Here is a 14,572-nt window from a genome sequence, read left to right as displayed (position 1 = left end):
ATTAAATTAAAATAAATGTTAAAAAATATTTACACGAGTTGTTCCAACTTCTAACAGGAGAAATCTTATATAACTTTTAATATACATTCAAGAAACAAGGTATATTAGGACCCAAACTAAGCAAAAATACATCAAGAAATGTTTTTACGGGTCGGCATCAAATAACATCCAAATTCACCCTTTTGAAAAAAAGAATCAAGAGTCTTAATTATTTCGTGTGCTCGTGGGTGACAAAGATCATCAGCAAGGAACTCTTCAACCACACCATTTACCTCTATCACACTGCACCCTGGTTTCTTTTTCATTCCCCCTTCTAAGATCATTTTCCTAAATCTGTTTGCTTCTATTTCCCAGCCAGCTTCCCTATACATATTATAAGAAAGAACGTGAGTACCACAATCAGCTACCCCCATGCTAGCTACCTTTCATCCAAACTCGGTTTCCAACTTCAACATTCCCATGAATTCTAGATGCACCAAGTAATGCTCCCCACACATTGGCCTCCCATCCTGCACCTCCTCCCATCTTGTCTCCTATGAATTTCTCAGCCTCCTCTACCATACCTGACCTTGCCAAAAGATCAACAATACATGCATAGTGCTCAAGTCAGGGTTTAACCTCATAGACGGTACCCATTTGATCAAACATTTAAAAATCTAACGAAAATGTGGCCACTAATCTATTGTATGGTCAAAGGTTATTTCTCTTTCATTTTAGTTTCCAAAACTTCTATATAAGGGCATTTTATAATTTGAACAAATGAAACTCACCATTTCAAGTAATTAATATGTATACATCATATGTACGCACGCAGAGGTTTTTGATGGTTTCAAAGATGAAACAGGGAATTTCAAGGTAAGTTTAAGTTAAAATACAGAGGGAATGCTAGCTTTATACCAAGCTTCATATTATTTGAGACAAGGTGAAGATATTTTGGAGGAAGCGAAAGATTTTGCAACCAAACATCTCGATGAATACATGCAAAGACAGAACAAGGATCATACTCTTTCCAAATTGATCAGCCATGCCTTGGAGCTTCCACTGCACTAGAGGGTCCCGAGGTTTGAGACCAGGTGGTTCATTGAAGTTTACGAGAAGAAACAAAGCATGTATCCCATCTTGATCGAGCTTGCTTAATTGGATTTCAACAAGCTACAATCAATATACCAAGAAGATATGAAACATGCTTTCAGGTGATACTGAAACATAAAAAAAATCTAGTTCTTATTTCTGATCTTCTACTTCCTTATCAACCCCTGAAATTATTTATGAACAAAACCAGCTAACTTCAACGACTCAAAGCCAACTTTAAAGACTTTAAAACTACAAATCAAAATCATGATGAAAATGCTAATTCAATATTAATTATGTTACATATAGCTTGATATGCATAATAAACCTATATCTTAACAGCTTATATTTTTTAAATCAATGATGATTTAACATGGTATTAGAGCCCAAAAGCTTTAAACATAGGTTCAAGTCATATTACCATTCATTTTGACATTTGTAATGGTCAAAATGACTTACAAATGAATGGAAATGTTGGAGATAGATATACCTAAAAAGCTGCATCCTAACAACTTAATTAAGCTTTTGGAATCAATAGTAATTTAATAAATTATGTATGTTGTACGATTTTTAGACAAAAAACACAGCAAAACAAAAAGGAAACAAAAAAGAAGCTTGAACTGGTGTGAAAACTTGTTTGCATTCATTTTTTGACAGAACATATAAACACAAGCTTACGGAAACAGTAAACCACCTAATTTTCACCTAACATTTCAGTAATCATACTACCAAAAACCAAGTCATGCTTTGGCTACCTAATACAACAGTGTTTTTAGCAAGAAGCTGAATGTAAAGTAACTAAACATCACAAAGCAACTAATGACAGCAACAAAAGTATCATTACACTAACATTCCTCCTTGGCACTTTTGCTGGAAACACTAAGATCATCTCTTAATGTTTCAAACATGTTTCTAGGCAATGCTTTTACTAAAATATCAAGAAGCTGGACCTCAGACCTGTAATGAACCGGCTTCACTTGACCATTTCTTTCAGCTTCCCTCACAACATGATATTTGACTGGAATATGCTTTGTTCTTCGATATTGACCTAGATTTTCAGCAATGGAAATTGCAGACTTATTGTCACAATATATAATGGTAGCTTCTTCTTCCCTCTCATTTAAATCAACAAGCAACTTTCTTGGCCATAAAGCTTGATTCGAAGCAGCTGCAGCAGCAATATATTCAGCTGTGGATTGAGCAACTGAACCTTGTTTTTATGAACTCCATGAAAATGGACCTGAACCAAAAGAAAATAAATAGCCTGAAGTACTCTTTGAAATCTCCATGCTTTTAGCCCAATCACTATCAACATAATCTATCAACTTTCCTTCTCCTTGCTTCAAAAACCAAACACCACAGTCTATAGTGCCTCTAATCTACCTTAGCACTCTTTTAGCTGTAGAATAGTGAATATGTGATGGAGCATGCATAAATCTAGAAAGTAAACTCACAGAAAACATAATGTCGGGTCTGGATGCACATAAATATAGCAAACTCCCAATAAGGCTTCTGTAAACTGAAACTTCAATCTTGACTGCGCCATCTTTGAGTAGTTCCATAGCATACTTCTTTTGGGATAAGAAAATGCCATGACTAGATTGATATATCTCCATGCCAAGAAAGTAGTTCATCACTCCTAAATCTAACATTTCAAACACCTTTTGCATTTTAGATTTGAACTTCAACACACTTTGTGAATCTCCTCCTATAACAAACAAGTCATCAACATATAGAGCAACAATCAATTTTTCATTATTTGAACCTGACTTCACGTACAAGGTAGGCTCATTCTCACTCCTTTTAAATCCCTTCTCCATAAGGTGTGAGTCAATTATGTTATACCAAGCTTTAGGAGCTTGTTTCAAGCCATAAAAAGCCTTATGCAGCTTATAAACTCTGTCTTCCTTTCCTTGAACAACAAAGCCTTCAGGTTGTTCAACATACACTTCTTCTTGCAAGTAACCATTTAGAAATGCAGACTTCACATCTAAATGGTAAACTTTCCAACCTTTTTTAGCAGTAAGAGTTAGTAGAAATCTGATTGTCTCATGCCTTGCAACTGGTGCAAACGTATCTCCATAATCAATACCTGGTTGCTGCACATAGCCCTTAACTACCAATCTTGCTTTATGCTTGTTTATTGTACCATCTGCATTGAGCTTGGTCCTAAAGACCCATTGCACTCCATGTCTCGAACTAATTTGCATCATAGAAAGTAATTGGATCACACAATGCTAGGTTACATCTCTCATATACATCAGTCAACAGTCTTGTACCTTGGATACATCTCTCATATACATCAATCAGGGGTCTTGTACCTCGAATGCATCTCTCATATACATCAGTCAATGGTCATGTACCTTAGATTCTAATAGCATTTTCATAATTTGAATTAGTCTCCTCCTGAATTTCATCATGTTCTTGGATAAAATTCTCTTCTGAGGCTTGAACTTCACACTTTTTCCAATTCCAAACAACAGCTTCATCAACTTTAACATTCCTACTAACAATCAGCTTGTTAGTCTTCAAATGATATACTTTGTACCCTTTTGTGTTGTTGCTATAACCAACAAAAATTCTCACATCAGCTTTTTGATCTAACTTGTCTATTTTAATTTCAGGAATATATGTATAACAAATGCTCCCAAATATCTTCAAATGCTCCACAATAGGTTTAACTTCATCCCACACCTCATATAGAGTTTTGAACTCCAATGTCTTTGTTAGTAGTCTATTTAGCAAATATATTGAGGTATTCACTGCTTCAGCCCAAAACTTCTTTAATAATTGCTTCTCAAACAACAAGCATCTACACATCTCCATAATAGTCCTCTCACTAACCCCATTTTGTTGAGGAGTATAGGGAGAAGTTAGCTTATGTTGAATTCCAGCTTCTTTGCATTGCAACTCAAATTTTTGAGTTGTATACTCAGTCCCATTATCTGATCTTATCACCTTGATGCTGCATTTTGTTTGATTTTCAACCATGACTTTAAAGCTGGTGAATATATCAGCAACTTCAAATTTTTGTTTCAGAAAATACCCCCAGCACATTCTAGAGAAATCATCTATGAAGTGAGAAAATATCTGCTACCATTGATAGAATTCTCACTCATAGGTCCACATACATTACTATGAACCAACTGAAGTTTTTCAGAGGCTCTCCAAGCACCTTTTGAAGAAAATGGCAGCCTTTGTTACTTACCAAGCTGACACACTTCACATACTTTGTAACACCCCGACCCAAACCACATCGGAATTCGTGCACGTTGACCGAGGTTGACCATTGACCGAGTGGGTTAAAAGTTGACTTTTTGTTCCGGTTAAAATTTCTAGGTTGACCATGGTACCGTGGCGAAGTGCATGATGCCCCGAGTTCGTAAACTAGTAGCACGTCGAAAACGGAGCTACGGTTTGAAAGTTATGAGCAAAACAAGTCGAGGTGCAAACTGTCCAAAAGGTGTCAGGAGTTGACTTTTTATCGTTGTATAATTTTGTTTTGACTTTTGTATGGTTGTAAAGTACTCGTCGATACGAGATCATAGACTAGCGGCACGCTTAAATTGGACATCTGGTTAAAAAGTTATGAACGTGTGAAGTTCGCCGGATACCGTAATATTTTATTATATCTGGCTTAAATGCACAGTAACGCCACATGTCGTCACCTGATTGGTCCACGTGGGTGAACAGTGTCACCCACGGTGGCTTTTATTTGGCAAAAACGACGGAGAGGAAGAGAGAGAAACGACCAACCGTTGGAATTGTCAAATTTTCTGGCCGATTCTTGCTACACGCGCTGGCCAAATGGGAGCGCCTCTCCATTCCCGGCCGAACCCCAAAATTTCACAACCACCGGTCGCTGGACAGGCCCAGATCGAGCCGGTGAAGCTTGACGGCGATTTTCCCCTCCACCGTCGTTTGACCCGTTTCTGGCCACTTTCAAGCCACACGCACCTGACCGGTCTCTCACCCGTGGGAATTCCGGCCTACCCACCAAATTTCACGGCCACCGGACCTCCGACGCGCCGGAATCGGAGTATTTTCCGGCGAGGCGCCGAAAACCTTCAAACCCCGATCTCTTCGCCGTCCGACCTCCGTTTGCCTCACCGCCGGTCCCATTGGAACCCTCTCCCCTCGATCTACAAAACTCCCAAAAATCTCAGCCATCGGCCACCGGACGCGCCGCCGCCGGCGACGATTGCCGGTAATCTCGACGGCTCACCGGAAATCACTGTTCCGGCAAGTACCCAGTTGCACCACCGATCCCTCTCCACTAATTCCGACCTCCTGAATCCAAATCCGGCGTCCTTTTCCTCCAATTCACGACGGTTTGGGAGAATTGAGGAGTTGAATTCCGAAAGCTTTCCAGTGAGATTCCGGCCACCTCGGGTCCGATCTCCGGGAAGTAAGACCGGATTCGTAATCCTCGTCACTCAAGCTTCGATTCAGTATATTATTCGTAACTTTTAGTTGTCGTTTGTGTTCGCTCCCCGGGTACCCATTTGGGAGTTACCCGATTAAAATATTAATATATTGGGTTGGTGTACTGTGGATGTTATACGTGCACGTGTGGTTAGTGGAGTTGATCCTGCGGAGGATTTTAACTGATATACGTGCTCAAGGTGAGTGACCCGCCTTTAAAAAATATTTTGGAGCAATTAATTATATTTAATTGGTGTTTAATTGATATTTGGAATTATGCTCATGTGGTGCAATTTAATTATTATTTTATTGTGATTTAATTTTATTTATTACGCATGAGCAAGGTATTTTCAGTAATAAATCGTATGTGATTTTAATATTATTTTTTGAGCATAATTGGTTTAAATATTTTAAGAAAAATATTTGTTTAATTGGTGGTTTAAATTTTATAATTATGCCCGTGGTATATTATTTGTTGAATCTCGTGTTACGAGAAAATTATTGTTTTATCGTTATCGATGGTTTCGTACTGGGTATGTTAAAGGAAAATATGTGGGATGGTAAATTTGAAAATTTGTATATTTCCCACGGTGATTTTGGAAAATCGGTACGGTTATAATTAATTTAGTAATTATTTTAGACGCACTCATACAGTATTGGTGTTCCGGTGTATATGTGGTTAGCGCGCAAGTTATTATGTCTCCCGTGAGTTGCCATTGGACCGTGGGCAGGCAAGTTTGATATTGGCTACAGCCGCCCCCCTCATTGGCCGGGATGACGGTTTCAGCAGCGGTACTGTCAGGACGCCGAAGTGCCGTTTGCAAGTTTCTCTCTCTAACCTCCTGCCAGTCGGTGCTCGAGACGCTGGGTATCAGAGGGCATCACTGGTATATGGTGTGGTGCGTCAACTATAAATTTTCGGATAGAAATTTCAAATCCCAAAGTGTTCAAAAATTATTTATTATATTTTATTACATTTTATTTATATTTGGAATATTTATCTATTGTTTATTAAATTATTTGATCCCTTGGTTTTCGGGAAGTACGAATATCGGGTTTTGTAAAAATGTTTTAAAAAGGGAACATTTCCAACGGAGTGAATAGTGAGAGTTTTGAGAGAAATTATTACTTTCAATTGTTATTACTATTTATTTATTTAATTGTTGGTATTAATTAAATTCCCTTATTTGTTATATGATAAATATTAAAAGTGTTCAGTAGATAGGGTCACTCACTGAGATGATTAGCATCTCATGTTTTAAATTTCGTCCCCTTAGGTGCAAGGGGTGGTAGACGTTCTTCCGGAGCGAACCAAATCTCCGCCGCTATTGTAGTTCGAGAAGTACCTTTGTACTCGTTTATTTCAATTGTAATATTTTTTTCATCTTTGTTGTATTCTATGCTTAATAGTACTTCATGAAGCTCTGTATACTGTTCTGGACACTTATGTATTATTTATGCGCTGAATTATTGTTATTCCTACGAAGTGCTGTAAAATTGTGGAATCAATTTGTAGTATTGTGGGAGGAATAAGGGAATGAATATAGAAGTGTGTTTTCAGTGCAGGAAATTTATGGTAAGTCCAACCCTTAGGGGAGGTTCTGCCGGATTTTTCGTTGGAGGGTCCGGTAGGGTTTCCCTGGGATCAGAGCTTGTCTAGGGTTCCGGTGAGAAATTTTGGACGGATCCTGACATACTTCCTATTTTTGCTAACAGCAAGCATATTCTCTACCAATTTCTTTTCATGCATTAGATTTAGGGAGTCATAATTAAAATGACCAAGTCTTTTATGCAACAACTTAGATTCATCACTAGTTTTGGCATAGAAAACATTGTTTCCCTTCATGTTCCACTCTACTACAAAGCTTTTATCTTTCATTCCAACATTTAGAATTTCAATTCCATGTTGATCATATATTGTCCAAGACTTATCTTGAAAATTCAGAGAATATCCATTTTCAAGCAATTGTCCCACACTCAACAAGCTTTGATTAATTTCGGGTACATATAACACATTTGAAATGAGTTTAGTACCTATTGAAGTTTCCACAGTTACATCTCCTTTGCCTTGAACTTGAATGAAATCTCTATTTCCTATTTGGACTTTGGAAACAAATCTTTTGTCCAAGCTCTTGAAAAGATCAGCGTCATGATTCATATGTTGAGTGCAGCCACTATCCACCAACCAAACTTCTTTGCTACTGTTTTCTGAATAACATGTGGAAACAAATAATCTTTCCTCATTTTGTTGTGCTTCATCAGCAACTTGTACTTGGTGTGCTTATTGTATTGGTCCTCCTTTGTTTTTGCAAACTTTTTCAACATGGCCAAGTTGTTTGGAAGCTCTACATTGGACATTAAGCCTAAACCAGCAATATTTTGCAGAATGGTTGTCCTTTTTGCAATGAAAGCACTCCACAAACTTCTTTCTTTCACCTTCTCTGCTTGTACCAACACCATGTCTTCCTTTGTCATTACTTCCTCCACCTTGCTGCTTCCTTTGGTTATTGTTTCCTGGAGTTTTGCCTTTTTGTAGTGCTAGAAAAGCACTTTTTGAAGCCTCTTCTTGTCTTATAGATCTTCTTTGTTCAGTTGCTTGTAAATCATTTACCAGCTCTGACAAAGAAATCTGACTTAAGTCTCTTGACTCCTCCAAGGATGAGATCTTTGCTTCAAACTTCTCCGGTAAGCTAACCAGCACTTTCTCCACCACTCGTCTATCACTCAGCTCCTCTCCAAGAATTCTAATCTGCTTTATTGCCTTCATGAGTCTATCTATGAAGTCTTTCACCAACTCAGAATCCTTCATTCTTGGAATCTCAAACTCTCTTCTTAAATTCAATACATGCATCTGTCTTGTTCTTGCACTTCCCTGGAACTCTTCTTTCAGCTTGTCCCAAACCTCTTTGGCTAGAGTGCAGGCCATAATTCTGGTGAACATCACATCTGAAACACCAACATGTAAGGCAAATAAAGCCTTAAACTTTTTAGCAATCTCCTCACTATGTTGCTTTATTTGTACAACAATGGGATTTGCTCTCAAAGGAGAAGGATCTCTATTAGTTTCCACAACTTCCCACAAGTCAAAAGCCTGAAGGTAAGCTTTTATTTTTATAGACCACATGGCATAATTTTCTCCAGAAAATATAGGAGATGATGGAGTAGAAAAATGAATTGAAGCCATTAAATGAAAAAAGGAAGGAAAGGTAGAACGAAGGTTTCTGTATTTTTTTTTTTTTTTTTTTTTTTTGTTTTGCTATTTCACTCACAGTCCCACTAAAATCATTAGAGCTCTGATACCATTTGTAGGATTTTTAGACAAAAAACACAGCAAAATGAAAATGAGAGAAAAAAAAAAAAAAGCTTGAACTAGTGTGAAAACCTGTTTGCATTCATTTTTTGATAGAACATATAAACACAAGCTTACAAAACAGTAAACCATCTAATTTCCACCTAACATTGCAATAATCATACTATCAAAAGCCAAGCCATACTTTGGCTACCTAATACAACAATGCTTTTATTAAAAAGCTGAATGTAAAATAACTAGACATCACAAAGCAACTAATGACAACAACAAAGATGTCATTACACTAACATATGTTATATGAAGGTGGTGGAAGCATAGTGGGCATCAGGAAAAATTGAGCTATGCAAGGGACAGAATGATGGAGAACTTCTTTTGAACAGTGGGAGTGACATCGGAGCGTGGGCTTGGATATTGTAGGAGAATGGTTTCAACTGTTACTGCATTAGTTACACTAATTGATGACACATATGATTTCTACGGCACACTGATGAACTGGGAGCTGTTTACGGAAGCTGTTCGAAGGTTCGTATATGTACTTATTATATATGCCTAACATGTGATCAAGGATATTGAAACTTAACTTTGCTTCTGTTTTTTAATTTCTTTTTATGTGTTATATAAGGTGGGATGTACATGGAATAGATCATCTACCAGATTACATGAAGCTGTGCTTCCTTGTTCTTCACAACACAATGAATCAGATTGCCTTTGACGTGTTTAAGGTAGAGAGGATCCACATCATCAAGTTCCTCAAAAATATGGTATTAATTGTTATATATTTATTTCTGACTTGTATATGCATATAATAGTAAACTTGGTCATTTCAAATAATTTTTTTTTTTTAAATAAAAAATTGTACCTTAATCTCTTCTTTTATTCTCTTACTATAAATTCTTTAACTAGTGGGCAGATCTCTGTAAAGCTCATTTACGAGAGGCAAAGTGGTATTACAGTGGGTACAAAGTAAGCTTGGAAGAATATGTTGAAAATGCATGCATTTCGATAGCAGCACCGGTTGCACTGGCTCATGTTCATGTTCCAGCCACCAATCCCATAAGAGAGGCGGCCATGAAGTCCATGGATAAGTACCCAGAGGTTGTCCAGTTGTCAGCAATTCTCTTCAGACTTGCTGATGGTCTAGGAATATAATATGTAAGCAAACATGCTAGTATATAATCTATTTATAATCTATTTGTACTCTTCCACACTTAGTACGGTTAATTAATTAACCGTCTTATGTTTTCTAAATTTTTTAGTAATTTGATTTCTTTTCTTCAGGTTGAAATTCGAAGAGGTGGTGTTCCTAAATCGATTCAATGCTACATGAATGAAACTGGTGCTTCTGAAACTGAGGCTAGGGAACACATAAAGTTCTTGATTAACACATGGAAAAAGAATAATGGATATAGAATAGAAACTTCGGGTTTTTCCAAGATTTTTATTGAAAGGGCAATGCAACTTGCTAGGACAGCTCAGTGCTACGACTTGAAAGGGCTAATATATACGTTTTTACCCTTTTTCCATCCTACTTATATATATGTATTGCAGGTCACTAATTCAGTTTGTTTTTTCCTCTTTCTTTATTGGTAGCTTGAAAATCAAGCTTACGCATTCACAAACTATGTACCTTTTATATATTCTTGCATCTTCATTCAACGAAACTAGGTAAATGGTTTTGTGAAAAATTGCTACAGCAGTAAAAATGCAAAAATGCTCACAAGCCAATTGTTCCTCGATCAAATAGTAGTGATTGTATGAACAAAATGCAAAAATACTAACACATATAGGAATCATTGTGATTCTATGAAACCTTTTCATCACTCCTTACTTTGATGGTTTACCAAGACCCACGATCGCATGTCAAGGGACCAATCACATTGCCAGTCGAAATCAGGTCTTCCACATCGCACCCCATAAGAGCTCTGTAGAGGTGAGGTAATATGCTTTTTCTAAATTGCTGGAGGCCTAGGAATTATTGGTTGGTACCGTATCTGATTCTGACGATCCAGATCCAACTATATCTTCAAAAGCTTCCATGTCAATGGTCATATCATCGTTAATATCAGCCTCCCCTACCTCTGTCATTTCTTCATCCCTGTCACTTACCATAGATTCTACCCCATTCTGCACAGAATTAGAATGCAGCTGTGGTTCTTCATTTGCTCTGACTGGTTCATTCAATTGTTGGATCGTTGATGGTGGATATGGATCAGTAGAAATGCTCAGCATCGAAGTTACCAACAGATTCTGCAAACATGAACATGCGAGTACTAATGCTTAGAATTAATATCAAGTTTCAAGGAAATAAAAGAAATAGATACGAACTAAATTATAAAAATCATACTATTATAGTCCAAGCGACCACCATCTTCATAAGGCAAACCAAATATATATCTAAGATACCTAAGATTTCTAATGAAACAGGATAAACAACCTACATTGCCTATAACACAAATTCTGTTGTACATAGAATAGAACACCTAACCGAGGGAAAATCTTGAAAGGAATGAATACCACTACCAAAAAGACTAAAATAATCATTGTGATATAGAATAAGAAAATATATTTTTAAGCAAAAGGTACGAAAGAACTGGAGGGAACATTCAAACAGAATGTTGGCTGACACACCTTTTCAAGTGCTAAAGCAAGCTTTGAAAGATTCGGATAAATGCCTTGTGCATCCAGGAGGATCTGTTCATATAATTTAAGAAAAAGGAACTTGACGGTTTAAAATATATTATAAGAAAAGAAAGTTACAAGTAGATTAATTAGATATATTGAAAATAAAAAGACACATGCAGATGCAGTCATGAAAAAGATCGCTATTGCAGCTTGTCCACTTTACACAGTTTGGAAACCTTAAAAAGGGAATATTGAAGGGTGAAGGGAGGGAACCACCAATTTCAGCCCTAGGTAATGTAAATAAGCTTTACAAAATCATTATAAATGCATAGCAGAAAAATGCCAATAAAGTTATCCATGATACTAAATGAGACATACCACTAGGATGTTTCAATAAATAATACATAAAATGAAATAATCACCTCGCATAACCTTTGAAGTGTAAATGGGGGACCTTCAACAAAATTATGAAGAGCTGCAAGGCAGAAAACACTGTTAATTATTATCATAAACGGAACATAAAGTTTTAGAATATTAGAGATGCTAACAACCTAAACCATTAAATATTTTTATCTTCAGAAAGTTCCAGCTCTTATAACTGTATCCTTCTAAATAGTTCTTTTTGAAAACCTAATCCATGGTCTCAAAGTGAATCACATTCGAATCTTGATGCTACTAACAGGATTAAGACTCAATCCCTTAGCACCACTGACTAAGTTTCTTCTCATTTTTTCATCTTCTTCAAAAATTATGATAGTTTGTCTTTCCCTTATGTTTTCCATTTAACAAAACTCAGCTCAATTGCCATTATACTAGACTTGGCTCAGCCCATATTAAGATGCTATAAAGTATAAGCCCCCTTCCATTCAACTGGTAAAGAAGCTAATCCAGAAGCTATACCTTCATCCAATCTTTTCACCAGCTCTGAAAAGGTTTCTCCTAAAGAAGTAATTTGCTCCTCTTTTGTCATCTTTGCCTCAGGATACTCTGACAGGACCTTGAAAGAACAGGCAGAGTGAGAAGAGACGGAAGGAGAAAGATAAATACCATAGTTTAGAACCAAAGACTAGAGATGTCAATTTCAATTTCAATGTCAATATATATGTGTGTATATATATGTATGTTAAGTAATTAAAGACCAACAAAATGGCATACCTCCCCATACCTGCTTCAGCTGAAAGGATAGGATGCTCTTTAACTTGTCCCAATCATGCCTAAGGAACAACATACATTAAAGTAAACAAGTTGATCTTTACATTCACCAGAGCAATAAACATGCAAAAGAAGAAGGAAGGGGGGCAAAGGGGGAAGGCGAATTTATAAAATGCACATATCTAATAGGAGCATAATTTAATACATAATGTGTTCCCACAGTTTCTGCTATATTTGACACACTTTCTTTTACCTTTGATAAACATGATTTTGAATGGTAATGATCAAATCTTGTTCAAGCTTTAGCAACAGATAAACTGAAAAGAGGTTTATTGGGGGAAAGAGTAAATTTGAAGTTTTTAATCTTCAATTCTAATTCCCAACCCCCAACAAATGAATAATGTTATGATGAATAAAAATCCCTCCTCGCTTAAAAAAAGCATTAAAAATGGGTTTTCCAGGAAATGGTTACCATCCTAACGATAATGAGGAAGCTTCAGATATAAATAAAAGCATACCAGAATTTCCCACAGGATGCAATAACCTCCAGTATGCCTCTAATTTCTTCCTCACCAACCTCATGCTCTTTTGCAGTGCCACTAAAATGTCAAATGCAACATCACTTTTACTAACATAATAATAGGACACAAAAATACATATAATAACAAGGTAGTCTATGTGTAATCAAAAAACAGCATCTTAATCAGGATAAGCCATCCAAAAGATAGAAAGTGAATATTAGCGTAGGCTCTCAATCGCAACTGCAAAACAACGCCCCAGTAGATAAAGCACCAATCCATCCTAAAAGAAGGATATAGCTTTGACTAGATATCGTGGATCAAACAAGCTGAAAATAACACGCAGCATATGGTTTTTGAAAAGAGCTTCACAGTAACAGCATTATGAAGCCAAAGAGAATGTACCCATGATTCAAGACATCTGGAACCGTATTATCATGATGATGATCCACATCATTTGAAGAACTAGTCGAGTTCTGCAAAGTGTCATTCGGTGCCATCTCCATAAGAAGCCCTACTTAAGAAGATTAAGTTAGAAATCAAGAGCTGAAAAAACACATTGTGCATAAGATACGAAAGCAACATGTATACACCCTGCACCCCAGAAGACAAAGTATTCAGTTTTTAAAATAGCTAAAGAATTAAAAAATAATAATAATAAAAAATTCCACACGTTAACCCTAATTTTTTTTTAAAGGAAATGTTCAGCTCTAGTTGAAAACCTAAAATCGCTTAATATCCAACTCATAGCTTTCTTATCAAACAATTTCAAAAGCAAACAGACAGTGAATAAGATAACAGAAAACCCTAGACACATCGTCTAAAAATACTTTTTTTTTTTTTTTTTTTTTTTGCTCTCATTAGTTGCCATGAAGATCAATTAAACTTCGATAGATAGAAATAAAAAGATAATCTCAAAACGCCGGAAACTTTCTCCTTCTTCACAATTTTTTTCTCAGCAACCAAACAGGGGAAAAAAGAACCTAAAGATGGAATGAAGAGAAGAGTACCTGGGAAATAATCTATCAAAAGCTCAACGCAACGAACCGAATCTCTGTCTTCAGAGTGAAACAGAAGACGATGGAAGACCAGAAACTCTACGGAGTATGTGTGAGAATATCCACTGCATGAAGGTATAGAGACGGTATTATAGGTACTGCTCCAATGGCCATTGGATCTTGCCACCATGAAGTAATTTTTTTCCATTGCTATGGGTAATTTAGTAACAGTGTTATTTTGTATTTTTTTTATTTTTATTTTCTTTAATATATGAAAATTCTATGGGTCAATTTTTTTATTGCTATTAATATTTTTAATATTAAAAAAATTCTTTAGTGGTTAAACCTCACAGTAATAACCAATAGAAAAAAAAAAAAAAGAAAAAAAATCAAATAAAGCAAGACTTACTTTTCTTCCTGAGGAAAAAATCCATTGGTCAAAAACTATTTCATTTTCTCTCAGGAAAAGAATTTGA

At 36.3% G+C, this 14,572-nt stretch overlaps 2 protein-coding genes across 3 annotated transcripts; one reads left to right on the top strand and one right to left on the bottom strand.

Moving 5' to 3' along the window:
* Positions 1-665: 665 nt before the first annotated feature.
* On the top strand, positions 666-10,275 carry LOC107414815 (myrcene synthase, chloroplastic). Its single transcript, XM_060819908.1, is given in 4 exon segments — positions 666-696; positions 815-1,193; positions 9,110-9,328; positions 9,429-10,275. Coding segments are annotated over 4 exon segments (813 nt in total). The 3' UTR covers positions 9,613-10,275.
* Positions 10,276-10,417: 142 nt separating this feature from the next.
* Positions 10,418-14,319, bottom strand: LOC107414840 (uncharacterized). Of its 2 annotated transcripts, none has more exons than XM_016023040.4 (8): positions 14,109-14,319; positions 13,504-13,612; positions 13,099-13,179; positions 12,594-12,642; positions 12,329-12,425; positions 11,851-11,903; positions 11,435-11,497; positions 10,418-11,053 (listed from the first exon to the last, which is right to left on the bottom strand). In XM_016023040.4, exons 1-8 carry the CDS (start codon positions 14,302-14,304, stop codon positions 10,772-10,774), a joined length of 930 nt encoding a protein of 309 aa, XP_015878526.3. In that variant the 5' UTR covers positions 14,305-14,319; the 3' UTR covers positions 10,418-10,771. The 2 variants fall into 2 exon arrangements, with proteins under 2 accessions (XP_015878526.3, XP_048326385.1); XM_048470428.2 differs by having other exon boundaries at positions 13,504-13,692; positions 14,109-14,215.
* Between the last annotated feature and the right edge of the window lie 253 nt (positions 14,320-14,572).

The sequence above is a fragment of the Ziziphus jujuba genome, chromosome 8, assembly GCF_031755915.1.
Source record: "Ziziphus jujuba cultivar Dongzao chromosome 8, ASM3175591v1".
NCBI classification, from domain to species: domain Eukaryota; kingdom Viridiplantae; phylum Streptophyta; class Magnoliopsida; order Rosales; family Rhamnaceae; genus Ziziphus; species Ziziphus jujuba.
Note: the sequence above shows the minus strand (reverse complement) of the source record. Positions and strands in the feature narration are given on the sequence as shown.